The sequence below is a fragment of the Maniola hyperantus genome, chromosome 2 (genome assembly GCF_902806685.2).
Source record: "Maniola hyperantus chromosome 2, iAphHyp1.2, whole genome shotgun sequence".
NCBI lineage: Eukaryota > Metazoa > Arthropoda > Insecta > Lepidoptera > Nymphalidae > Maniola > Maniola hyperantus.
In genome coordinates this window covers 16,717,051-16,745,044 of record NC_048537.1, presented here as the reverse complement: position 1 = coordinate 16,745,044, position 27,994 = coordinate 16,717,051, and the positions used below count along the sequence as shown (strand labels likewise).

Sequence of the window (27,994 nt, the reverse complement as noted above, 5' to 3'; positions counted from 1 at the left end):
GATTTAAAAATGCTTCAAAATCTGCATATACAACAAAGGGTAATTTTAACTTCCTCTCGTGTTTATGGAATGTTAGTTTAGCTTTGTTAATGCCTGGTAAATCTGTTCGAACATGATTACAATCGAACTCCTGGTGAGATTTTAATTTACACTCTGTTTGAAAATAAAGCAAGCAACCGTCGCAAATATAGTTCGCGTGTTGATGTCCATTTAATTGGCAACTAACTAGTCGGGATAGGTTTTTTATATAACAATAATGACCGGTAGAACTATTATTTATGTGAAGTAAATTTACGTGTTTTTGTTTTCGGCATTTTGTGAAATAGAGTGGACCAATGACCTTTGTGGAATTACTTTTAGTATCACGTTCAAGTCCAAAAACATTAATACTAATATTATTTAAGCGCTCAAATTTATATATATCTTTCAACTTTACCGGAAATGGAATATCTTTAAAACTTAAAGAGTTTTCTTTAGATGCATATGAACTCACTCTGTCTACATGATTGTTAACTGGATACAATGCGGAAAGCACAGCCCATTGAAAACATTGATAGTCATTATTTTTTACATTAATTACAGCATGCTTATGTTTTATATCTAAGGGTAGATCTATATATGAAGATCCTCGTAACGGGTTAAATTTATTTATGTTTAAATCAATGTAATTAATTTTTTTTAGACTCCAACCACTATCTTTCTTTTCAAAATTACAAACTTTATTTGAAATTTCATCATGCAAATCTGAATAAATTTTATTGATTTCTTGCTCTAAACATAGAATATAATTAATGGTTTGAAAATCAAAAGAATTCTCTAAATTTTTTGTTGTTTGAATAAATTCCCCACTTAAAATGCAATTTACTTTAATTGCCTTATATTCCTTTAATAGCTTATCAAGCAACTCATAAATAATATTTTTAATTGAGTTTAGGAAATATTCAGGTGTTTCGAATTCTGAATTAGACGACGTATTCTCATTGGAAATCCTGTATGTTACTATTCTTCGACCGAAAGCGTTTTCTATTATTTGCACATTAGCTAAGTTTTGAATGGAGCTATTAAGAAGTACATTATTTATATGTTTCTTGCTTTTAAGGTGGCTGGTATAGTATTTTTGATTAACATTTGTTTTACAATAAGGACACTCGACACTGTGATTGTTTGCGGGACTTACAAATGAGGTAGATCCTCCCTCCGTTGATGTTGATGTCGTCAATAGCCCCGTAGAAGTAGAAGGTTCTTGAGAACATGGTCGCTTACTCGAAGACTGTGTGAGCACAGTAGCCTTTCTTTTTACTCCGGCTCCAGTTTGCCCCGAACTAAAAAATAAAAATACAATAGTTAAAAATATGTTCTGAAAAATACACCTTACAATTATCTTTATTGGAATATAATTTACCATTTGAAGCACACATATTACAATATGCTATCATAGGAAACACCCCATCAATTTCATCACAAACAGGGGATGTCATGGAGACAGAATGACCACTACATGGAGTATAAAACGGTTTAATATCTGGGTCCTCTAACATCCATCTAGGGAGTCTATTAGATATATACCACAACCGGATGTTTCTATGAAACTTATTTAGCACAAATGATTTAGTAAATACACTTATTTCATCACTGGAAAAAGCTTCCATGGTTATTATTTTTCTATCACAACTTGTCTCTGAATGGACGTTACTAGAGCTAAGCCCGGATATTTATACACAAAAAACCCCCTCTCTGTCAGCAATGTGTTTAAACAAGTTTGAACTTCAGGGTCGAGGATGGCGGCATTACATTAATAATTTATAGTCGCACACCTAATATTCGATGAAATTTTTGAAATACAATAAATTAAAATAAAAACTGCTCGCGGAAAAAAATTAAAAAATACTCACGAATAAACTTGATCTCGTTCGGTTTCCATACATAGGTCAACTAACATCGTGTTCAATTCGACTTCTTCACAAATTGCAACCATTTCTTCATCGTAGACCGAGTTGTTCAGCTCACACAGTTGAGACAACATCGTTGTAGGTAGTAAGAAGGAATATGGCGCGACTGCTTTAGAACAGGACTCTTTTATAATTTGTTTCAAATTTGTTCAAAGACAAATGGTAGGGAAAGTACACATTATTTAAAAAATATATTTCCGTAAAGTGTCACTCACGGGTTACTGGCTTTTGTTGTGTATTCACAGCGGGTAAGGATCGCATTGTGTCTGGAAGACCAACCTTTCAATTGTTATATTTTTATCTTAGGGTTCTGTAACTCAAATAGAAAAAGGAACCCTCGATCGTGAATTTTGTTAATTTTTTGTTAATGAGATAATAAATATATTTTAAACTGACACGAGAGAGCATCTCACATATTTTTGCAAGAGAACACATTATCATAAAAGCTTGGGTTAATTTTTTGTTAGTCCTTCTTAATGGGATTATAAATCTTCGAAACAAACACGAATGTACATGCTCTGAAACACCTGCATGCGATATCAGTTTTTGCATCTACCTAAAGTTAATGGGCGATAAAAACAGATTGAGTGGACTAACTAAAAAAATCAACGACACGATCGATCGTGAATTTTGTTAATTTTTTGTTAATGAGATAATAAATATATTTTAAACTGACACGAGAGAGCATCTCACATATTTTTGCAAGAGAACACATTATCATAAAAGCTTGGGTTAATTTTTTGTTAGTCCTTCTTAATGGGATTATAAATCTTCGAAACAAACACGAATGTACATGCTCTGAAACACCTGCATGCGATATCAGTTTTTGCATCTACCTAAAGTTAATGGGCGATAAAAACAGATTGAGTGGACTAACTAAAAAAATCAACGACACGATCGATCGTGAATTTTGTTAATTTTTTGTTAATGAGATAATAAATATATTTTAAACTGACACGAGAGAGCATCTCACATATTTTTGCAAGAGAACACATTATCATAAAAGCTTGGGTTAAGTTTCTACGAAATGCATTGCTATCAAATTCTAATTTACTTATTCATTATAAACAATATCAGTCATCCAATATGGTGATAACATGATAAACTCGTATTTAAACATTTTATGAAAATACAGTCATACATACAGAAAAATACCTCCTTTTTTAAAGTCGGTTAAGGACAAAATTGTAGAAATGCATGGATCGACGGGTGAGGGGATAAGGGGCGGGGGGCATTGTTAAAACCCCCTGGCGCCGGAGCAGGTACGTACCCCCGATGAAAAAATGAGAAAGTGACGCCTTGGACATTCCGAAGTTATTTTGACGCGTACGGTACTCATTGTTAGAGCTAGCGTAGGTAGCAGGTACCTACAGCCTCGCACGCAATCATTCACTAGATGAGTGGTAGGAGATTCCAATTGCCCTTTTAGTTTCCCGCTAACGACCCGATCGATATATGTTAGGTTAGGTTAGGTTAGGTTAGGTTTGAGCCAATGGTCTAAAAACGGCGAACATCCAGAGCCAATGGTGGTGGTCTTTTTTTGTGGGCGGGACAATTTTTTTTCGCGGACCCCCCGGGGTGGCCCAGAATCGACTTTCTACACTACTAATAATCATTTTAAATTAACGACTAAACTTAAAAAAAAGCACGTCAAATTTTTGTGACGTCACATGCCTGTATTTCATAGAAGCTCGCATACTAAGCGCGTGTTTTGACCTTTGATAAAAAGATTTGACTAGTTGTCGAACACCGGATTAGAGATGGGATTGCTACTTTTTTTTTTTAAACATTTGGTGAAAATGTTATTTTTCGTTAGAGTTATTGTATTTAATTTTCCGGGATAAAAAGTAGCCTATATGTTACTCTCCGTCCTTTCAACTATCTTTATGAAAAATCAACTCGATTAGTTGCTTAGTTAGGGCGTAAAGGATAGGACAAACAAACAAATACACTTTCGCATTTATAATGTTAGTATAGAGACAGAGAGTAATATGAAATTGATGTTTAGTCGTCCGGATAAACCTGTTGTTTATTTTGATGTTGTTTACGAAGTCTATTTCGTAAGTATTAAAGTAAACAAGATCAAATAAACAAGATTATTAAACGGATAAGGTACCTATTTTATTTTTCTTCGGCATACTTAGTTATTGTTTTGCCTTTTTTACCGCATCGAATTCTCCCATTGCTTGTTGAAGTGGACTTTTGTTTTGTAAAGTGCAATATCGAGGCGGAAACTGTAACAGCAACTCGATTGGGTTAACGGTTAAACAATTTTATCAAACCTCAACAACTTGCTGTAACTACGGTTATGAAATTGGGTAGACCGCTAGAAATGCTGGAACAACCTGACTCCTCCCTTGCGAGAAATAGGTAAACCAATTAAAACTTGGTTTAAAAAACAAATTTAAGAATTTTATTGTTGCGTCATCAAAAGGGTGAAATATCGTGTAGGTATATTCTTGATATCGTGTATATATTTTGTTGTTATAAGTATTATTGCTATAAATACATATAAAATGTAATTATATACCCCGTTTGATCTCAGTTTTCGCTTTTATTTATGCTATTTCACCAACTCTATGTAACGTAAAAAAGAACTTCGGTTTCGAACAGTGTAATACCTACCTATTTACCTAATTTCTATTTTTACAAAAGCGCAAGTCGACCTCAGGAGTTGACCCTCAGTTGCCACGTTTAATCTGTTAAATAAAATATAATGTAAACTCATAGTGAAAACAAGAGAAAATCTTAATATGCTGACTTGCGCATTTTCGAAAAAAAACCGCAAATAAGCAATTGTTTCTTTAACCTCATTGTTTTACGAATCATCTTGACAATTTTAAGACTTTCTCAGGCACTTCTCAGGCAAAAGTCCGAAAAACACGAATTTCTGTTCCATGTCAAATGTGCCCTGCACATTGCCACTTCAGCTTCGCAACCCGTTGAGCTATGTCGGTTACTCTTGTTCTCCTACGGATCTCATTACATATAGCTGTAGCTCATTCTTGTGTGCTAGTTGTATGCAAAGCTAATTGATTGCTTGCAAGTAAGAACTTTAGCGTTCCGGTACGATGCCGTGTAGAAACCAAAGGGGCGCATGGGTTTATTAAAAACTGCCATACCCCTTCCAGGTTAGCCCGCTTCCATCTTAGACTGCATCATCACCACCAGGTGAGATTGCAGTCAAATGCTAACTTATATCTAAATAAAAAAAAATAAGTAAAAAATAATCTGTGTTTCGAAGTGGTTTTGACTTGTCATAATAATAATTTAGCTCTCTCAGGCTAACATTAAAACGTTATGAAAATTAATATGTATAAATAGTAAAAATAGTTATCTAAACAGGAATCCTCGAGAAAAATTGTTACCTTCAATAATCATGTGACCAAAACGATACAAAACTTGGCACCTTCTACTTCTATAAAATGACGAAAATAAGCTCTCTACTATCATCCAAAACAAAAGAGGCATAACTATAGTTAACAACTAATTGGTGATGATCCAGAGATCATAAAGTGAACAGTAAGTGAACGCTAAAGTGATGATAAAGTAGTGATAAAGTGAAAAATGTGGGAATACCTCGCCGTGCTATTGATTGGATTTTGGCTGGGAGTGGCCATCTTCCTCTACGTATCCTGCTACTGGCTTGAAGAGATACTTGGTGAGTTGAGGAATTAACGTAGGTAAATGTACATGTTGTACCTATAGAAGTAGGCGTTACTTTGCGGAAGTCCATGATATGGGGACAACCCTCCACCTCCCATGGCCCCACCAACCTCTCGGTTATATGGGCCGAATCGCGGGAGGGCGCCCGTTCGGTACTTGCTCTTGGCATTTTCCCGGGGCGCCTTCTTGAGTCCCTACAAATTATTTTGTCTCTTCCTTGTCCCTTATGCTCACTCTCCCCCCTTGGGGGCTAGACGTCACTAATACAGCTGTGATCTGCTGCTCCTCCGTGGTGCCGACCTGGCACCTGTACGCTCCGAGCTGCTTCGCCTCTTATGCCAATGGTGCGCGAATTCCCGTAGCCGGTTGTAGTTCCCCGCCGATGAGACGAGGTCCGTGTAGAAGACCGGCCCCGCTTCCCCGCGTACGATCCCATCCAACATCGTCACTCGCAAGTCCTCATAGAGGGGACACTCCCACAGCACATGGTGCCTATCCTCGTCGCCAAAGCCGCACTCGCACGCCGGGCTCTCGCACAACGTCATCCTATGCAGGCGCGCCCGGAAACAGCCGTGTCCGATGAGGATCTGTGAGGTCTCGTAGTCCGGCGCGACCCAGGTGGCCCCGAGCCTGCCGGAAGCCCATGATATAAAATGAACCAAAAGCTTAATTTGCTATAATACGCTGAAACAGGTCGAATCTGTATGGTGCAACATGCAGCATGCGAAATGCACCGCCCGCCCTCCCACTGCTAAACATGCAGGAAGAAGCAGCCACCAGGCAAGCAATACGCACCACCACCACGCGGCACCACCCAAATCCTACATACACTCGACGCACGTTTCGCCCCGACACCGGAGCATCCTCAGGAGATGTAGACCTTACAATGCAGGTTATCAGTGGGAGGGCGGGCGGTGCATTTCGCATGCTGCATGTTTGCACCATACAGATTCGACCTGTTTCAGCGGATTATAGCAAATTAAGCTTTTGGTTCATTGTATGTAAATGTACATGTCTAAGGTACATTATTGTTTCTAAATAATATACAAAAAGAAAAGCTGATCGCTGTCTTTCTAAAAGTCGATGTACAATATTTCCCGTATGTATAATTTTTACAACTATAACTCTGAGCACAAAACAAGGACATCGAGAAAATAAAATTTGCCTATAAACTCAACTTGTTTTATACGATGAAAAAATACACGAAAAGCCGGTATCATAGAGAAGCAGATCAGATCATCAGATCATAAACTGGTCTTACCCATAACTATTTTGTTATTTAGTTGCCTTCGGTTCAATATTTTTCAATATGGATTACGATTTTTTAAAGCGACTGCAAACTTAACAATTTAGGAAAATATGTTTCTCAAAGAGTGGCATATTTTTCTAAATTTTTCTAAAATAAGTAAATCTTACTTATCTAGTTTTTTAAAAACATGGGATGACCAATCAATATCAATCATAGCCGCAATAGTTCAACGGTTAGAGGAGCGGACTGAAAATCCGAAAGGTTACCGGTTCAAACCCCATCCGTTGCACCACTGTCGTACCTACTTCTAGCACAAGCTTAACGCTTAGTTGGAGGGGAAAGGGGAATATTAGTCATCATTGCCGATTATAGATTGCGATTGCATTATAGATTCTTTAAAAAACATATTTTACAGCCTCACTCCCGTTTAAATACGGAAAACTTCCTTATTAGTTGTTTATTACCTTTTGGACCAAGTAATAAAAATTCGTGGTTTGATACGCCCGGCCGCGAAAATTCAAATTTTAGTTAGTTTTTCGAAAATAGTAGACTAATCATACATCGAAGGCTTATGGTAATGAGTTTTGCGGGCATAACATTTATGCATCTATGTTTTTCCATAAAAACTTTGGTCAAAAATACTCATTTACTTCATATTTGTTCCTGAAAGATAATTTTCTGAATTTTCCCAGATTTGCACAAATATGAAGTAAATGAGTATTTTTGAACAAGGTTTTTATGGAAAAACATGTAGATGCATAAATGTTATGCGCGCAAAACTCATTAGTATAAGCCTTCGATGTATGATTAGTCTACTATTTTCGAAAAACTGACTAAAATTTGAATTTTCGTGGCCGGGTGTATCAAACCGCCTATAAGCACAAAACTAACAAAGAAAATGCCAAGGAACATCTAAGAAGTAGGTACTCATTACGAGATCGCAAATAGACATTCACGAGCATGAAGACGAGCAAAAAATCCTCAGCAATTAATGAAGATAATTCTTGGTTATGAATAAACATAAGATCGTTTGACGTGAATTTTTTGTGTCTGTAAAATTTTTCTTCAATTATAAAATCCAAAACAAATTAACTTTAGGTAATTTTAACTAATTTTTAGGGGTCCGTACCTCAAAAGGAAAAAAGGTACCCTTATAGGATCACTTTGTTGTCTGTCTGTCCGTCGTGTCTGTAAAGAAAACCTATACATGAAATTTGGCAGATAGGTGTCTTATAGCACACTTATGAAGAAAAATACGAAAACAGTGAATTTGAGGTTAGGTACAAGGAATTGATTGATTATTTTCCTTGAATCAAACATTGATTCAAGGACAAACCAGCATACAAACACGCATTTTTATATTATGGCTATAGTCGACGCATATTAAACTGAGTCGTCGAGTTATCTGTATGTTTCGTTCGCACTTACCTACGACCTGTAAGTGCGAGCGAAACAGACAATAACTCGACGACTCTGTTTAAAACGCGTCGACTATTAATAGTGATGATGACAGCAAATTACATCTTCAGTTCAGGGTAGTTCACGTCAGGATCACAATGGGCGATGTACTTGTGTATAATTATCCGATATTACAGTAAATTACGATAAGATGACTCGTTGAACAAGAATAAGACGTGATCTAGCTACACTGGCGAGGTCTTTTGGTCTTTTTTGGACCTACTAAGTAGTCAGACAGGTTGTTCTTTTAAGGCATGATCTTGTTTACTAAGATCTAGTCGGCAATTAATTCGTTTTTTGGAATCTATACCCGAAGGATGCCAATGAGATTCTATTACTAAGGCCGAGATCTATAGAGCGCACTTTGCTCAGACTTAAGATTGAGGTAAAACGAGACGAATTTATGCTAGAGATATAGCTCTGTCCCGTTTTAACTCTGTATTAAGTCTAAGCTAAGTCAGAGTGCGCTCTATAGATCTCACCCTAAGCCTCCTCTGTCCGTCTGTCTGTCTGTATCTCATGAACCGTAATAGATAGAGAGTTGAAATTTGCACTGTGTGTACTTCCATTGCCGTTATAACAACAAATAATAAGAATTTCGAAATGACTGCCATGTAGATTTAAAAAAAATTACAAGTAGGTAAGTACTTAAATTTAAAAGTTGGTACAGAACCGTTCGTGTGCGAGTCCGACTCACACTTGTCCGGTTTTTATTTTTATTATAGTTCCGTACCTCAAAAAGAAAAACGGAACCCTTATAGGATCACTTTGTTGTCTGTCTGTCTGTCTGTCAATAAACCTACAGGATACTTCCCGTTGACCTAGAATCATGAAATTTGGCAGGTAGGTAGATCTTATAGCTAAAATTTGGGGAAAAATCTGAAAACCGTGAATTTAGGGTTAGATCACACAAAAAAAATTAAATTGTGGTCATGAACTAATAATTAGTATTTTCATCTTTTGAAGTGAGTGACTATATCAAGTGGGGTATCATATGAAAGGTCTACACCTGTTCATTCTAAAACCGATTTTTATTTATTTTTATGCATCATAGTTTTTGAATTATCGTGCAAAATGTCGAAAAAATACGACTGTACTAGGGAACCCTCATTGCGCGAGCCTGACTCGCACTTGGCCGGTTTTTTATAGTGTGATGTATATGTATAATAATATAATAATTAATTGTTAGCACAACGAACGAGTTGCTCACATTTTTGGTATGTTATTGTTCGAAACTTTACATTTGCATCACAATTCACAATACATTGGGGCTAATTCCTTTGTACACAATCTCTAAACTATACTAAAATGGCACGTCTAAATCTATTGCTATCCCTTTCATAATGTTGCTTGCGGAAAAGGATAGCACTAGATTTAGACCTGTTCATTTAGTTTAGTTTAGAGATTGTGTACAAGAGAATCGGCCCCAATATTGATATAATTTATTGATTGTGACTCACATTTTACAAATATAATGGTAGAATTATGTTAATTATATTTTATTACTTTATTATCACAGTTAATTAAACAGAATAATTTACAACTTACATTAAGTATAACAACATTTTCCAAAACTTGTTTCATAGATATATTTTTGGAATATTATTTTTTCCCTACTTCCTTATGTATTCACTATAAACATAATAGAAACTAAAGTGAGTAAAGCCGGGACAGATATTATATATAATAGAAACTAGAAATACGCACAAAAGAATCTCCAAAATAATTAAGTCATTATAAAAGTCAGGTTTTATTAGAACGCTTGCAAAAACAAAGATAGAAAAAACGCGAAAATTTTCCTGTTGGTATTTTTTAAAGTTCGCAATGTATTGCAAATAAAACACCTGACTGACGCTAGAGGTCAACGAACGTTGCGTCGATAGGTCGCGACTCGCGAGCTCGCCGAGTTTTGCACGCTAAATTACGGGTTTGAAAAATACTAAATTATTAAAACTATAAGTATAAGGCTAACGGTTATTGGTATTGTATTGTGTATAGGCAGTATAATAATAGCGCTATGTTTTCGCTAGCTTTCTAATAACACCCTGTATAACAGTTTTTTTAATTTTCCCCAGATCTACCTCAACATCACTCCGGGCCCAGTCACAGCCACACGTTGGGCGCCAGCGGAGCCCACGCCCAACTCAAGCGCTTAGTCGCTAGAGTAGTGGAGGAGGCTGCAGCGCTGCCGGCGCTCGCGCAGTACGCTGCAGAACCGCAGACACCTACCGAGTCATCCACGTACGAGGACCTGCTGGCTACTGCTATACTGAATAAGGTGAGAAACCAGCTAAAGGGATAAAATAGGGGTTTGAAATTTGTGTAATCCACGCGATCGAACTCGCGGGTAAGTTCCTAATAACAGAAGACAAGATTATGAGCTAGCGCGCACCACGGTAAATTCCGTGCGTTTTTTTCGCAAAATCTGTGAACCTATAGTTCACACTTCAACTATATCTAACTAACTAACTTCAGGAAGCGCGCGCACTGCGGATTTAATTCCGCACCGGATTTTGATACATTTAAATTCAAATTTACGGATTTTAAAACGCACCGCAATTCTGAATGTGTGAATTCTGTTTTGAAATGTGGTCTAAAACAAAGCTTTACTTTCAAAGGTGTTTTTACTATCATAGTATTAATCCTTATCAAAATAAAATTGTTCGTCATCTCAAGTGTTTAATTTAGACCAAAATTGCTCTGTGTGCCATTTCATTTAGAATAATATCTTAGGAGATATCACAAATTTAAAATAATGGAGACGGCCGCGGCAGTCCGTGCATGCAACGCGATTATGTCGCAGTACGAAGTACGATGATATTGGAGGTAGGTAGTAGCTGTACCTACCAAGTAAAGACTTTTTGAACTCGAGGACCCAAATCCTCAGCCTTGATGCTGTAAGGTATTGCATTCTTAAATCGTGGTGGTATCATGGGGATTTTTAAAGAATCATGCGTTTAAATGTTTGCGAAATTTGGTACTGAGATGTCTTGCATCACGGGGACGGATAGGTTACTTTTTGTCCTGGAAAATCAAAAGTTCCCACGGGATTTTTAAAAACCTAAATCCAGCGGGCGAAGCCGCGGGGCTCAGCTAGTAATAATATAAATCAATTGCAAATCCATAATTAGTGTTTAGCTGCACGCGATTCTCATTTTTATCTATTTATTTTTATTACAAGTTACAACTAGAAACCTTGAACGGAAGGAAACATGATTTCTCATTTTTTATTTATTAAAGGAAAAGACATTAAATGTAACCTACTTTACCTATAAGCGGTGATAGTCTAGTGTTTAAGACGTCTGTCTCCTCGGACGGTCCGGGGTTCGATTCCGGGTACCTTTAACTTTTTGGAGTTATGTAGGTACGTTTTGAGCACTTAAATATCACTTGGGTTGGCTTCAACGGCTTCAACGGTGAAAGAAAAGAAAATCCGTATTTTTTTATTCAGATACAATAAGTTAGCCCTTGACTGGAATCTCACCTGGTGGTAGGTGATGTTGCAATCTAAGATGGAAGCAGGCTAGGGGTATGGCAGTTTCTATTAAACCACAGACCAATTGCATTCTCGGTGTATTAAACTCATACATACCTACCTCTTTGGTTTCTACTGAGAGTTCTCCAAAATTACGTCATCAAAAGTTTGTGAAGTCTGCCAATCCGCACTTGGCCTTAATTCTTCGCGAAGAGCGATGCTGGGTAGTAGGCCGGCGATAGGTAATGATGAAGGAAAAATACTTTCTTTTTTTATTCGAAATATAAATTGTTATAGCCCTGAAGGCTGAAACAGCAATAATAAATAAATAAATAAAATGTTTTTATTTCGACCAACAAAAGGATCATATTGGTGTTAGTAATTACACGAAACTTAAACCTATTTGTTAGTAAAATATCTATAACTATTTAAATTAGGACAGGATCGATTTGGCAGCACGTGAATCATACAACAGAGATTCAAGTACTGGCAGTCGATCCTGTCAGAAAATACCTTCAGGTGGCCATTGGATCTGGACCGGACTCTACGCAACAAACGCACGCAATATACCTATACATCATGATCAACCCATCGCCGGCTCACTACAGAGCACGAGTCTCCTCTCAGACTGAGAAGGTTTTGGCCATAGTCTACCACCCTGGCCATGTGCGGATTGGTAGACTTCACACACCTTTGAGAACATTATGGAGAACTCAGGCATGCAGGTTTCCTCACGATGTTTTCCTTCACCGGTAAAGCAAGTGATATTTAATTAATAATTAAAACCCACATAACTTCGAAAAGTTAGAGGTGCGTGCCCGGGATCGAACCCCCGACCTCCGATTAGAAGGTGGACGTCCTAACCACTAGGCTATCACAGCTTACCTATACGCAATGGATATTTTTGGTAAATATTTGAATCTACAGTCGTTCGGTTTTCATTCCGCTACTTACACCATTGGGAAAGGCTTCACAATGATACGTATAAGTGTTTCACATTAATCGTATCTGACTTACGTACGAGTTTAATGAAGCGTATACAACAGGTTCTATCCAATTAATGATGTAAACATAACCTTAGCCAAGAGAATCCTTAGTTGTACCTTTGTACACAAACGTGTCATCCTTATAATTTAGGGCTGTCCAAATTGGGTTTTGTGAATTTTGTTTACCTAACCGAAATAACTTGAGGAGCTGGCGAATAATAATTAATTAACTCATAAATAAACGCGTATAACTTATAAACAAGCGGGTGCGGGCAGCGGCACGCGCGGCTCGCAGTCACAACCGCGGCGCGTGCGCGAACTGACTCCCTTGAAAAAGGACCCCGGATGGGTTCGAAACTAGTCGGGCTAACGTCGACTAAACACGTGAGTACAGCCGGGACAGATATTATTTATAACTCATAAATACACTAAAATATAACTAAGCTATACTTATAGGATAAAGCAAATATAACTAAACTATTAGGACGATCAAACAACTGAATGAAAACTGTTGAAACTTTATTGCAATTGTAACATTTTGCTCGAAACCACGAAGTGGGGACTCAGTTCGGTGCTTTCTTCATACAAACGTAGGAGGGAAATTACAACAATATTCGATATTGTGGCTAATTCCGTTGTACACAAACTCTAAACTAAACTAAAATGGCACGTCTAAATCTATTGCTATCCCTTTCATAATGCGGAAAAGGATAGCACTAGATTTAGACCTGTTAGTTTAGTTTTTGTGTACAAGAGAATCGGCCCCATTGTACGCACAAAACTAAGAATTATATCGATTTATCTCGTCATTATCTAGGTTTATTGATATATAAAACATTGAAAAAAATATTGATTTAAAAGTTACGAGGCTCAAAAGATTCCTATTTTAACACTAAATTAATGACAACTTTGGGCGTAAATAAATAAGATTAGTTATATGAAAATTCTAAAACAATTTATCATTAGACGTAGTTTATTTATTCATTAGTTGAAATAACTTTACTTTGCAAACGTTGCAAACATAAATTCAGCAGTTTTTTCTCAAAAATACTTTTCCTAAACCCTTTTCGCGCGCTTGATTTCGGTGAAAATCATCGTGCCTCTCAACTTTCTCATACAATGTCAAGTGAAAAGCAAACATGTTACCCACGTGCGCTGCCAATTTCGGTCGAGCGTCCTGCGTCACCTTAAGACACAATTTTGGTATAGTTTTAGGCCGCTTTGCTTGGAAACCCCGCTTTGGTCCGTCTCCGGGATGCAAGCTATATCTGTACCCAACTAAAATTGTGAGCTTTGAAGTAGGCACGTCTATGTTACCTTACCTACTTAGTAGCTATAGGATCATTGTTTACCAACAGGTCAGATGATACCCGTAAATGTCTGAAATACCCCTTCCAGGTTAGCCTACTTCCATCTTAGATTGCATCATCTCTTACCACCAGGTGAGATTGCAGTCAACTTAATAAATTAATTGAAAAAAAAACTAATTACCAAAAAAGATGTCATCAATATCAAAGATTCTATTGATATGCAAAAATAGGATCCGGATTACAACCACTGGGAGGCGACAGTGTGATTTCACGATAAAATATTTATTTATCAAACTACGCCTCGATAAAACTTCTTATCACGATAACAGCGCCGTCCACAGCAGATAGTCTGTGGTGATCGCGAAGAAATGGTAAGTAAAGTATAGCTTTTTAATTATGAATCCTCAGTGAAAGTAATTTATCGCATCCTGATTGACGATTGTGTTTTTGTGTCGTATTTATTTGAAAAGTGCATGTGTGCTGTTTGGTTGTGTTGTGTAGGATGTTGACACTGTATGGTATTTTCGGAGTGTTTACTTTGTATGTTATTAGTTGGGTGAGTTGAGTGAGGCCAGCAAGTTGAATGTTTTTTTAAACATCGAATCTTTTTTAATTTCAATTTTTACTATGTGTTTAAATGAAATTAAATAAAGTTTTAAGCTTGTCTTGTATATTTGTAGAGCTACCTACCAGATACCTAACAATATGTGAGCTTTACCAACTTGTGGTAGTGCTTGAAATCTGGTATAATTAGTTAATCAATTGTCACATTGTAATTAGCAAGAATACTAGAGTAGTGTTTGAAATATGGAATTTCATTTAAAGTACCTACTAGGTAGTTATAATTAGTCAATTGTCACATTATAATTTGCAAGAAAACTAGACAAATCACTTCATAGTACTTATAAAAAAGTCCTCCTTTGTCTGTTTTCATCTAAATAATCTCAATAAAAAGAGCTGAACGGATTTCATTGTTTTTATAGGATCATCATTCATTATATTTCCCGAGTTTAGTAAAAAAACGCTAGCAGGAGGCTAGCGTTTTCTGTGTTAAAATCTAAATACAAGCGAAATACCACTCACTTACTGACTAATCACGAAATCTCAGAAACTATAAAGCCTACAAACTTGAAATTTAGAAGGTAGGTTCCTTCTAGGACGTAGGTGTCAGCTCAGAAACGGTTTTGAGAACATCCCCCCCTATGGGGGTGAAATGGGGGGTGGAAGGTTATATGAAAGTCCTATGTTTTTGAAGTTAGAGACGTGAAAATCGACATTTAGGATAATAGATTTAAATAATAAAAATCTGCTTAAGTCAGTTACACACAAAAGTTTTAAATATTGTTATTTTAACTTTATATTTTATCTTCCAAAATGTGATCGAAAATTCAAATCACCCATCACCTTTAGAGGTGAAAATATTTTAGAAAAAATCTTTTAGACTCGTATTTTTTCACATAGGTATACTGTTTCTTCATACCGCCAACCCTACATGCGAATTAGACCGTCCCACAGTGTCGTATCGCTATATCACACAGTACCGCGCGCTCTCTCCCATGAGAGCCTTTCTTTGGAAGTCTCAACAAAAACGCCCTGTATCTCGACCTAGAGAATGCTATAATCGGTCTGATATCGTTGTGTTCTTGCGAAGATGCTGTGGAATCTCATCATTGTCTACTTTCCCGATGAAAATGACGAGGTCAGGTTTTTGTCTGTGGAATTATGGTGTCGTTTCTCTTTTCTTTTTAATAGTCTTTGGTAGTTATTATTGGCTATTGTTTTTTTAAAATATTATCTTTGTTAAAAGATAATATTTTGTCTTTGATATTATAGCTACAGTCAACTCTTAATAAATAGGTATCTACAGTACTTTTTTTTTCATTATAGGTATACGCTTGACCACAATCACACCTGATGGAAAGTGATGATGTGGCCTAAGATGGGACGCGTTTACCGAGAAGATGCCTATTCCCTCTTGTTTTAAACGTTGATGTGCATTACTTTCGGCCGCGTATTGTACCTACCTACTACCTAACTATTGCTTTAATTTTCTGTTGTTTTAAAACGTAAGTTTAAGGGATGATTTATACCAACACGTGGCGGACACGAGCACGAGCACGTACGAGGCGCGGACGAGGCACGGATTCAAAACATCAAAACATTTTATATGAAGCAGTTCATGCTTCAAATCATCCCTAAACCTATGATAATTTAATATTTATGATAAAAATTAATTTACTGTTAAGAGTTGAACTGTTAGATTCTGTTAGAGACTGTTAGGTGGGATAGAAGTTAGTAATTTGGTAAAATAGCTATATCGACGAGCGAAGTTGGACCAAATGGTAGTTACTTACTTACTAAACCAAGGCAATGCAGATATTATTTTTAATGAAATCCATATGAAATCCTACTAAATCAATATTAATTATGTAGGTAACTGTTTCCAATAAACAAAATTATCTCGGGTCATTGTCACTAGCAAAGAGATTAAAGTTTCAAGGTAGGTACAAGACATTGATATAGACATTTGATAAGAATGAACAATAATTAAGTAAACATGAAATATCACGATATATGGCAGCGGTGTCCAAAATAGCTCGAGCCTCAATAGCTCAACGGTTGAGGAGCGGACTGAATCCCGAAAGGTCGGCGGTTCATTCCCACCCGTTGCACTATTGTCGTACCTACTTCTATCACAAGCTTTACGCTTAGTTGGAGGGAAAAGCGGAAAAGGGAATATTAGTCATGATTAGCATGGCTAATATTGTTTTTTTTAAACCGATCAAGTGCGAGTCAGACTCGCGCACCGAGGGTTTCGTACTACAGTCGTATTTTTCGACATTTTTCATGATAAATCAAAAACTATGTTATGCATAAAAATAAATAAAAATCTATTTTAGAATGTACAGGTAAAGCCCTTTTATATGATACCCCACTTTATATACCTAGTAATCTTACACATTTTTTTTTTTTTTGATGTAACCACAAATTCACGGTCTTCGGATTTGTTTCTTTACTTGTTTTATAAGACCTACCTACCCACCAAATTTCATGATTGTAGGTCAACGGGAAATACCATTTAGGTTTTCTTGACAGAAACGACGGACAGACGGACAGACAGACAATGAAGTGATCCTATAAGGGTTCCGTTTTTCCTTTTGAGGTACGAAACCCTAATAATGCAGCTACCTAACCGTTATCAGATTATTAATTGGAAACTAGTAAACAATTATGAGGCAATTATAACACCTATTATTAATGAAGCAATAGAGGTAATTGCACGTAAAACTATTAAACCCTATAATCTATTTTGATATGGATTAACTATGACTATTACTTACCGTCCAGTACGGCTCCGTGATAGCCTAGTGGTTAAAACGTGCACCTTCTAGGTCGGGGGTTCGATCCCGGGCACGCACCTCTAACTTTTCGGAGTTATTTGCGCTTTATGCAACTACTAGTAATATTTAGGCCTACATAAGGCCCGGCGCCCATTATCGGCATCGGCACGACTGAGGATTTTAGGTGGCAAATAGCAATATACATTAACATAATGACAATAAAGTAGAAATTTCCATTATATATGGTCGTTATAATAAAAATACCGCTTCGGTATGCTTGAGGCTGCTGTATCGGCAGCCTTAAGAATGCTTCGGGATGCTTCGGCATCCTTCGGTACGCCGCCGGCGCCGAGGCACCGCTCGGGGATAGCTTCCAAAGGTTGTTCACCCAAAATCTTCTTGATTGATTAGATTTCTCTTCTTCTTCAGCAAGAGCTGCTATGAGCACTAGATCCCAGTCCACCATATTAAATACAACTCAGACAACTAGCTTGTAACAACTCTGAGACTGTTTTGACGAGAAATACGATATTGAGACGCTTCGGCAAGCTACAGGACGCGGCATGCTGTAGGACGCCTCGTCATCCCTAAGAACGTTGCAGCATGCCAAAGCATAGTTTCCGACAGTGTGCGCTTGCATGTAGGATGCCGAAGGATCCTGTTCCTTGCCGATGCCGATAATGGGCGCCGGGCCTAAATATCACTTGTCAATTGCCTATCACTTTCACTACCCATATTATAAATGCGAAAGTGTATTTGTTTGTTGGTTTATTAGTTTGTCCTTCAATCACGTCGCAACGGAGCAAATGATCGACGTTATTTTTGCATGGGTATAGTACAAGACCTGGAGAGTGACGTAGGCTACATTTTATTCGGGAAAATCAAAAAGTTCCAACTGGATTTTTAAAAACCGAAATCCACGCGTGGGCATCAGCGGAATACCTGTTACAATGCAAAGTGCAAAATGTTTTGCTCGCCTCGTGCATAACATTTGGCACGGTAGTAACCAGGCACTGTTATCAAATTAATCCCTGCTTAGCGAGGTTTGAAATAAAATCCATATCAATACATCACACATCATATTATTATAAATGCGAAAGTGTGTTTGTTTGTTTGTCCTTCAATCACATCATCATCCTTCAGTCAAAGTCAAAGTCAAATGATTTATTCAAAATAAGTAATAAATTACTCTTATTGATGGTCTGTATGGTGTTAGATTTGTAAGATATAGTGGTGATAATTATTACGCAATCTTAAAACTAAAGCTACGAGGGTTCCAAACGCGCCCAGGTCTGAGAAGAGCCCACAACAAACTCAGCCGGGTATTCTTTTTATTATCACCACTTTACAAAATTATTGAAACTTATTAGAACTATCACAAAGTCGTTAAGCAACTCATTCCCAAGCTTGCTTATCATTTAAGTAATCCTTTACATTGTAATAGGATTTTTCAATTAGTTTACGTTTTATTAGATTTAATTAGGCTACTTTTTATTCCGGAAAATTAAAGTTTCCTCGGAATTTTTGAAAACCTAAATCCGCGCGAATGAAGTCGCGGGTATCAGCTAATAAATAAATCTATATATATAAACGGAGAAGGTGACTGACTGACTGATCTATCAACGCACAGCTCAAACTACTGGACGGATCGGGCTGAAATTTGGCATGCAGATAGCTTTTATGACGTAGGCATCCGCTAAGAAAGGGTTTTTGAAAATTCAACTCCTAAGGGGGTTAAATAGGGGTTTGAAATTCTGTAGTCCACGCGGAGGAAGTCGCGAGCATAAGTTAGTAATATTATAAATCCCAAAAAGGTGTCTGTCTTTCAGGTAGCTTTTCATGGCCTTCCTTTTATCAGATTTTGACGCTTTTGTTTTGATTTTTTTATACCCCGGAGGACTTACGTCCGCTCCGAGTCCGTGAAAATACGTTCCGAAGTAAGTAGTCATAGACCTATTTGTATCGTAACTTTTTACATATGACGTAGATATTTTTTTTTATTTTTTTTTATTCAGATAAAAGTTAGCCCTTGACTGCAATCTCACCTGGTGGTATAAGTGATGATGCAGTCTAAGATGATAGCGGGCTAACCTGGAAGGGGTATGGCAGGTTTTTATTAAACCTTTGGTTTCTACACGGCATCGTACCGGAACGCTAAATCGCTTGGCGGCACGGCTTTGCCGGTAGGGTGGTAACTAGCCACAGCCGAAGCCTCCCACCGGACCAGATCAGAAATTTAGAAATGATAAAATTCCAAACCCCTGCCAGGAATCGAACCCGGGACCTCCCACTATTAAGACCACAGCGCTCACCACTGCGCCAGGGAGATCGTCAATATTTTTTATATCCGTATTTTTTCGGATTCGGATCGGATGAGTGCGTGATCGCTCTTAGGCTACTTTTAGTCCCAGAAAGGATTTTTAAAAATCTAAATCCACATGGACGAAGTTGCGGGCATGATCTATTAAACCTGTGCCGCCAAACGATTTAGCGTTCCGGTACGATGCCGTGTAGAAACCGATAAGGGTATAAAAATTGCCACACCCCTTCTTTCAAATTAACTCGAAACCATCTTAGATTGCATCGTCACTCACCACCAGGTGAGATCGCAATTCGCAATAGCTTTAGTTTTAAGTTCGCGTAAAAATTATGACCATCATTATCATCATGTTACAAATGCAACAACCGACCATCAAAAAGTGTAATTTTTACCTATTTTGAGTAAAATATTTTATTTATTTGATTTGATTTTGAAGCGCTAACTTGTAATGCAATAAAAAAAATACTACTTAATAAATAAATCCTTCTTTCCAGGTCATCGAACGATACCAAACCGAGAATGGATCCGGCGGTCGCAGCAGTGGGATTCACTCTGCCAGCGCGAGCCCCTCCCCCTCGGACAGATCCTCCCCACGCTCCCTGCACTCTAGGGCCACCAGGGATATCACCCCTCCCGTAAGTTCCGCCAACTTCCCACTAGATCTAGATGGTGTTCCCACTTGACGTTTGATAAAAAGTCGCTAATCTAGTAAATAAGTCGCTAGACCAGTAGTCATCAGTCATCATCCCTATCTATCTAAATATATAAAAGGATTGACTGACTGACTGATCTATCAACGCCCAGCTCAAACTACTGGACGGATCGGGCTGAAATTCGGCATGCAGATAGCTATTATAACGTAGGCATCCGCTAAGAAAGGATTTTTGAAAATTCAACCCCTAAGGGGGTGAAATAGGGGCTTGGTGTAGTCCACGCGGACGAAGTCGCGAGCATAAGCTAGTCTAAATATATAAAAGGATTGACTGACTGACTGATCTGTCAACGCCCAGCTCAAACTACTGGACGGATCGGGCTGAAATTCGGCATGCAGATAGCTATTATAACGTAGGCATCCGCTAAGAAAGGATTTTTGAAAATTCAACCCCTAAGGGGGTGAAATAGGGGTTTGGTGTAGTCCACGCGGACGAAGTCGCAAGCGTAAGCTAGTTGCTAATATATTTCAGCGTGAAGACGACGCGTCAGACTGGGAGGAGGGCGACGCGACGGAGGGCGCCCTAGAGGTGCCTCGACGGGTGCTTTTCCCAGAGTTCGGAGGTGACATTGTGCATGCAAGAGGTACCTACTAGTTAACTTTCATATCTATAATGCATACATTTTGAGAACGCAATTGCCATCTTTGCAACTGTCAAGCTTAGATTAAGGCGATATGCGTCCCAAAAGCGGTGTTGAGACACATTTCGGATGTTAAAAGAATCAAGTTTTGGCCTCAAAAACTACAAATTTGTTTTTGTTTTATATTATAGTACAAATTAAAGATATTTTTAGTGAATTACGAGAGCCAAAACGATTGGCTCAATTTGGCTTGATACAAAAAATCACGAAGTTTCCCCAAAATACGCATTTTTTCACGACCATTAGGAGAAAAACCAGTTTTATTCGACTGATATACAACCAATTTCAATAAAATTTCGTATTTATGTTCAACGTTTAATCCACTAAGGGATTTCGGTATTATTTTATGGTAACAGACCACATAGAATTATAAATATGATTTTTTATAAAAAGCGTGCAAGAAATTTGCGCTCTGGCGGCCCAGACTACCGCTCCCGCAACGCGTCTTAGAGAGCGCCCGTGTACAACTTCAGTCCCATTTCGCCTTAAGGGGGCTCAGGACGGTGCTTTCTTCATACAAACGTAGGAGGGTAATTACTACATTATTTGATACTGTACGCTCAAAACTAAGTATTATATCGATTAATCTCGTCATTATCTAGGTTTATTGATGTATGAAACATTGAAAAAAATATTGATTTTAAAGTTACGAACCTCAAAAGATTCCTATTTTAACACTAAATTTATGATACTTTGGGCGTAAATAAATAAGATTAGGGGTATGAAAATACTAAGAAATTTAACATTAGACATAGTTTATTTATTCATTAGTTGAAATAACTATACTTTGCAAACATAAATTCAGTAGTTTCTTCTCTAAAATACTTTTCCTAAACCCTTGATTTCGGTGAAATCATCGTGCCACTCACCTTTCTCATACAATGTCAAGTCTAAAGCAAACAGGTTCGGTCGAGCGTACTGCGTCACCTTAAGGAATAAAATCGTACTTTTGACATGACAGATGACATAGAACAAATATGGCGAATGCGATCTCAAAATGTATGCACTTTATCGTGTTGTAATACGTACGTACGTATCATAAAAACAAATGACAATCATAACCATTGTTATAAAAATTATTTGCGTTACGATCTAATTATACCTGTAGTACTGTACTAATATTATAATTGTATTCATATGAGAAAGACAAATTATCTGCCTTGAAATGCTTGTTTATTTAAAATAGAAATGAAATAAGCGGTTTTTTAAATAAAAAATAACGAGCACGCACATTTTATCTTTATGATGGACGTATAACAATCTCAAAAACAGCGATTGCAACGTAATTAATAAGTTGATTCCTGTTCTATGATTTCAACAAAGAACTTAATTAGAATCTTTAGAAATCAATAATACCTAAGTATCTAGACAAATCAATTAACGTAATTATTATACGAAAAATAATTGATTAAAATAATGAGTTATTTAAACTTCCTATTCCAGATAATGACTATCGCGAGTTTGACGAAGTTTCGGGCAGCGATATAACAGCGGTAGATGGATCATGGGAGGAAAACTGGCTTTTTCAAAAGAAGAAGATAAAGAACATTCAATCTGCCCCAGTTCCTATGCTTGTACCTAATTCTAACACTCAATATAGGGCTCTAATTGGCGATAGGGACGCCGATGACACCACAGACTTATCCGATAACGCCAGTGATGCAGAAGATCAGGACATAGAATATAAGAGTGACGTCAAAAAAGTCTTAGACTCCAAACATGTTATCGGAGGCAAACCTAAAGTAGAAGAGGTGTTAGACTTCGAACCAGACAGTCTGACGATTATTGGCGAACCACAAAATGTAGAAGAAGCTTACAATAAAAGAGTTATTAGCGAAGACACTGTCGATTTTAAACCACCTGATATTAATATAGCTACTGGTAATAATAGTCCAATAACAATAAAAGATGATGATAAGAATAATCATGATTCAATATTATTACTCGATATCGATAGTGGACCATTATCTAAAACTGAGTTTAATTTGAAAGAAGAAATACATAGGACTATGATGAATGGGCATGCAAATTATTCTGAAGATAATAACATAAATGGGAATTTAAGTGAGGAAACTGATGATCCAAAAGCTCTGGGCGCGTACAACAAAGGTAGGCTTACAAACACACGTATTCTTACGAAAGCGCAAATTCTAGCTTGGCACAGTGAACTACGTTCAAACCTTAGTTGTACCGTATAGTTGACTACTGCGTAGTTTTAATTATGCTAGTGAGATTCCAAGCGCACTTTCCGCCTAGCCTAAGCGCATTTGCCAGTTGGGGTCGAAAAACTTACGTTGATAACAAACAACAACTACAACGTTGAACAAAACATCTCATACAATTTTTTTTAGGATTCGTGGGAAAATTTTCTCAAGAGGCTGCTCACATGATGTGGACCAGATTATTACAGCTGGCAATTATAAATTAGAAGAAATAGACAATGTAACAGATTAGAATGGAAATAATTGCTTTTACGATTGTTTCAGGAACTGCAAACACACTTAGTCGTTTCGAACGTGAGAAAGACTACGAGGAAACAGTGACACTTCCAGTACAACGATACGCCGACAGTCTGCGCAGGAAACATTTCGAAGAGCCTCAACAGTACGTTAAATTTGAGAAACTATACAAAAATATTTAAGGGCAATTAAAGAATGAAGACTGAATATAGAATAGATTGTGGGGTTGCCTTTAAATTGGACAAAATATTTTAATATTTTGTCCAATTTAAATATATGGCGATATGAATATGATGGCGGGAAAGCTGGATACGCCAATTCTCCAGCATTTCATTCAAGTTCTCGTCCGGTAAATACGCAGAGTATTGACCGGACGAGGGCTTGAAAGTGATCCCAAAGTCTAATTGTTTGCGCCCTATTATGATAGCTGTTGTAAAAATAGAATAATAATAAAATGTTTATACTAACATAGTTTTTAAGCATTATACTAACAAAAGATACTAACATAGTTTTTTAAGCATTATATGTGTACTAACAAAATATGGGTCTTTGTTGCCTTATTAAATAAAGAATTAAATTAAATTAAATTAAAGGGAACACCACAATCTATTCTATGGGCAAAACCAGATCTTGAATCTTATCAAATCTAGTTTTGCGTCTTTCGCAATTCATTCTCTTTAATACTATAGATAGAGATTGTAGATTCGATGTACTTAAACAAAATATTTTTCTGCTTTCAGATGTTCCACTCCGAAAACTGAGGAAAACGACTTAATACCAGGTAAAAATTCAACAGTTGCAATCATTTAAAACCTTCTTTGATAAGTAGGTAGCTATAAAGGAATGGATAAATTGTAATTTTAAATGATAACAACTAGGTAAACGAGTAAATATGGAAAAACGAGTGCGCCAACTATCGGGTATCGACAGATAATTCGATCTGATACATTGCGAAATCCCCTGCACGATAAACAATTTTCAGATTTCAGTACATCTGCTAAAATTGCAAAACGTGCACGGTCCAAACGTGCACGAAAATCAGATAAGATCAGTTTCGTGATTTGGATGACTTAATTCCTCGAACTTAGTTTAATTGCAGGAATAAAATCATTTCGCTCACGAATATTTCCACAAACACCAGTGGCAATTAAAATCGAAGGAATTAAGTAATCTGCCGATACAAATAATTATATTGCAGAATGATAATTAAATCAATTTAAATTTCAGGCTCGATAGCGTACAGGGAGCGCAAAAAGTGGTTAAATTACGTCGATATGCCAAATAACCCGTATTCCCCTGAAGCTATTAAAAAGAGGTTATCGGCAAAAAGCACTTCATCTCTTTTCGATACATTGACAACGAATAAAGATAGAGATAGTGATAAACTTTCATCCAGCGAGGACGTTTCGAAACCAAAAGTAGAGGAATCTAGAAATAATTCAACGAAAGAAATTGTGGGAAAGAGACAATTAAAAACCAGTATGAGTGTAGACGAAGTTATTTTAAACGAAAGAAGGTCTATGAGTCCATCTCCTAAGGTTTTGAGAAACGTTTTGTCAGAGGATCTTCCACAATACAAACGGTAAGTAGCCCTTACTAAAGCAATAATTTAAATAGGGCTCTAAAATTTTGATGAGATCGCAGATTGGACGTCATTATCAAATTCCTACTGAAGTCTCTGTTTTAAATTGTTTGGACCTCAGTGATCATAATACATCATTTGCAATTCACCGTCTTCAGTGTTACGTATGTTACGTATAAAAATAAATATACGTTTTTTTCCTGTGGCGGGCCTTGAGACCTTGAACGATCGATCGATTAGATAAGTAAAACACAATAATGAATTATTGCTACCGGGTGTTAAACGCATACAAAATTACAGACTATGTAAATATAGCTTGGTTATCAAGAAATTCATTTCCAGATTTTTTGAAGTTTGTTCCGTATTTTTTAGTATTAGTTTTGTTTCTTTTATTTTATCTTATAAATATTCTAAACCCATATTATAAATGCCGGTAGAGTATAAAATATGGATGTTTTGAGACAAGGCCATTGCTCAATATCATGAGAATACAAATATGAAAATAGACGAAACCTTCAGTTGGTTCAATATTTTCTAGGTTTTAATGAAGAAAATAATTATTTTATTGTTCAGAATTATCGTTTTTATCTTCTCAATGTACCGTACTATTACGTAAACGAGTCTACATTTTTGTTCCAAATAACAAGTTTATCATTCACTCAATTTCAGATACGGCCGAGACTATTATATCAAAGAGGCGAGGTCATCCTCCGGCGAACGCAAATACAAAAGCAGTATCAGCGGCGCAAGTTCCCTCTCGAGTTCGATAAACAAATCGACGAGTTTAGACAATTTCGAGAGAGAGTTCGCCTCGCCTGTAAGTGCCAGCAGCTCGTTGAGTGACCTCGAAGCGACGGCCTTACACCAGAGTCTGACGCGCGTCGTCCTCAGCCCCAGACATGCCAGCCCCAACTTCGCCATCAACCCCATATTCGAAAACCCTGACAAAGACACATCTGACAGAATTGACGAACCCAAATCTACCCCAAATATCAGACATATAGACGGAGATAATGATTATGAAGAACATGAGGATAACCTCAGACTTAAGATCCCGCAAAAGCCCGAGATAACAGAAGACCTTTTCGAAACGTACACGGATGTTAGGCGAAGTGGTACGCTGAGAAGCGACGACTTCTACGTTCGTCCCAAAAGAAGGACAGGCCGAAATTTCACATTCGGTGGAAGCGTAAGGTTAAGCAAAGGCTTTCATAGAGACCTATGGTGATTTAGCTCCAATTAATAAAATAGTTAATACACCTTTCTCCCACTTACTGACAATACCAAAAAAAATATCTTTGACGAATCTCCGTTTACTATGTCTAGTACTTACATAGCCACAATCTAATCGAATATTAGTTACTTATTTTATTCAATTCATTCATAACTCATTAAGAACGACTATTGGTGAAAGGATTATATATATAGAGCAAACCAAACAAAAATCTTCGTTTTCAACACTAAACTTGCCTGATGAGTGTTCCAAAGTTGGCATGATTTTTTGAATTTGACTGACTAACAGCACTCTGCACTTTTTAATTAAAACAAACTTAACGACTAGAACTGCACTCATAGATTTATGTCCTTATTAAAGTTTTCAGTTCTATAACAACAAGTAATCCTCCAAAGAAGTTAGTGGTGAGTGTTGTAAGTTTTTGACGAAAGAATTGACTAACACTTGAGGGCGAGCTTGTCATATAACTAACAAAATATATGGGATCTTTCCTGTCACAGCATCATTTCAGCCATGCACGCCACTAAATTATAATATTTAACATCACAACAATCACCATTGCCTAGCTCTACTAACGTCACAAGCACGATCTACTTCCTAAAACGTTAACGTATGTCTTGGAGGTTATAACATTGTAATTAATGAGATACATGCTTACAGAATCGTTACTATAATCAGGATTGCAAAAGCAGAATCTTTCTGATATTTTTGAAGAACAGTTTAGTCCAAGATATGCCGAAGTATCTAAAATTCTAAAAACAAATTTCTGACATGATAGACGGTTAGTGTAATGGCTTGAAACACACGCCGCTGTGTTTCCAAAAAGGAGTCCTAAAGATCCCAAAATGTTTCGAGTCTTTCATTTCGGATGTAGCCTTATCAGACCAGAATCTTAAACAACGATTACGAATTAAGACATCAGAAAGATACAGCTTTATCAATTCTAGATAATCATAAGATAATAACATTTTCAGGGACTTCTAATACAACAATTCAATACTATAGCCACTAACCAGCAGTACACAACATTCGAGAATACAAATCAAGAACAAATCTCAATAACTACAATGCCCAGTGAATATAACAAGGAGATTATAATCGACTACGAAGACGCCAACGAACATACACTATTTACCAAACCCACTTATACAGTTGACGATACTGATCAAAAATTCGAAGAAATATTACAGACTGCTTATACTATCGATAAAGCTTTGCATCCACATAAAATAAATGACGAAGCTGAGAAATCCCCAACAAGTTTCGAAAATTCGCTAAGTTCAAGCAGTGTAGAGGATTCTATAAAAATATATAATGTGCAAACTGGTGAGATCGTGAAATGTACGCCAGAAGATAAGATATCAAAGCGATATGCGGCTGACACAAACGACAATATCAATATACCTGATAAGAATTCAGTAGGAACCATAGATAGGCTAAGCGAAAGTGAAAACAGTGATGTAACAGAACCAGAGGAAATAGATAGTTTTAAGAAAACTCCAGTTAAAAGTGAAATTGATGATCTGCCGGTTGAACTGCCGAATGTGAAGGAATTGGCTAAGAAGTTTGTCAGCATGGAAAGCCTTCATGAACCAGTCAAGGTCTGTAGTAG

At 37.0% G+C, this 27,994-nt stretch overlaps 2 protein-coding genes across 10 annotated transcripts in view; one reads left to right on the top strand and one right to left on the bottom strand.

Annotated features, from left to right (window-relative positions):
- The window catches only part of M7BP (Myosin-7a binding protein), a 148,291-nt gene that overhangs the window by 116,741 nt on the left and 3,556 nt on the right, over positions 1-27,994 (top strand). For 3 of the 9 annotated variants that reach the window (XM_069506887.1, XM_069506890.1, XM_069506911.1), the window contains 9 exons: positions 10,398-10,600; positions 20,249-20,389; positions 20,939-21,050; positions 22,551-23,216; positions 23,594-23,711; positions 24,307-24,347; positions 24,794-25,148; positions 25,818-25,965; positions 27,357-27,983. In XM_069506887.1, the coding sequence (XP_069362988.1) occupies positions 10,398-10,600; positions 20,249-20,389; positions 20,939-21,050; positions 22,551-23,216; positions 23,594-23,711; positions 24,307-24,347; positions 24,794-25,148; positions 25,818-25,965; positions 27,357-27,983 (2,411 nt within the window). Of the gene's footprint in view, positions 1-5,282; positions 5,611-10,397; positions 10,601-14,527; positions 14,650-15,648; positions 15,793-20,248; positions 20,390-20,938; positions 21,051-22,550; positions 23,217-23,593; positions 23,712-24,306; positions 24,348-24,793; positions 25,149-25,817; positions 26,787-27,356; positions 27,984-27,994 lie in introns of those variants that run through there. The other 6 variants (XM_034982446.2, XM_069506904.1, XR_011238144.1 and 3 more) reach the window with 6 other exon arrangements.
- LOC138403613 (uncharacterized) lies at positions 4-2,197 on the bottom strand. The gene is made up of 3 exons (XM_069504814.1): positions 1,893-2,197; positions 494-1,322; positions 4-21 (listed from the first exon to the last, which is right to left on the bottom strand). Exons 1-3 carry the CDS (start codon positions 2,021-2,023, stop codon positions 4-6), a joined length of 978 nt encoding a protein of 325 aa, XP_069360915.1. The 5' UTR covers positions 2,024-2,197.

Excerpts from the sequence above, each read along its gene's own strand:
- LOC138403613 (XM_069504814.1), bottom strand. The coding sequence starts at position 2,023 with ATGTTGTCTCAACTGTGTGAGCTGAACAACTCGGTCTACGATGAAGAA. Across the intron at positions 1,323-1,892 it reads GAACGAGATCAAGTTTATTC|TTCGGGGCAAACTGGAGCCG; the intron begins GTGAGTATTTTT and ends TTTATTTTTTAG.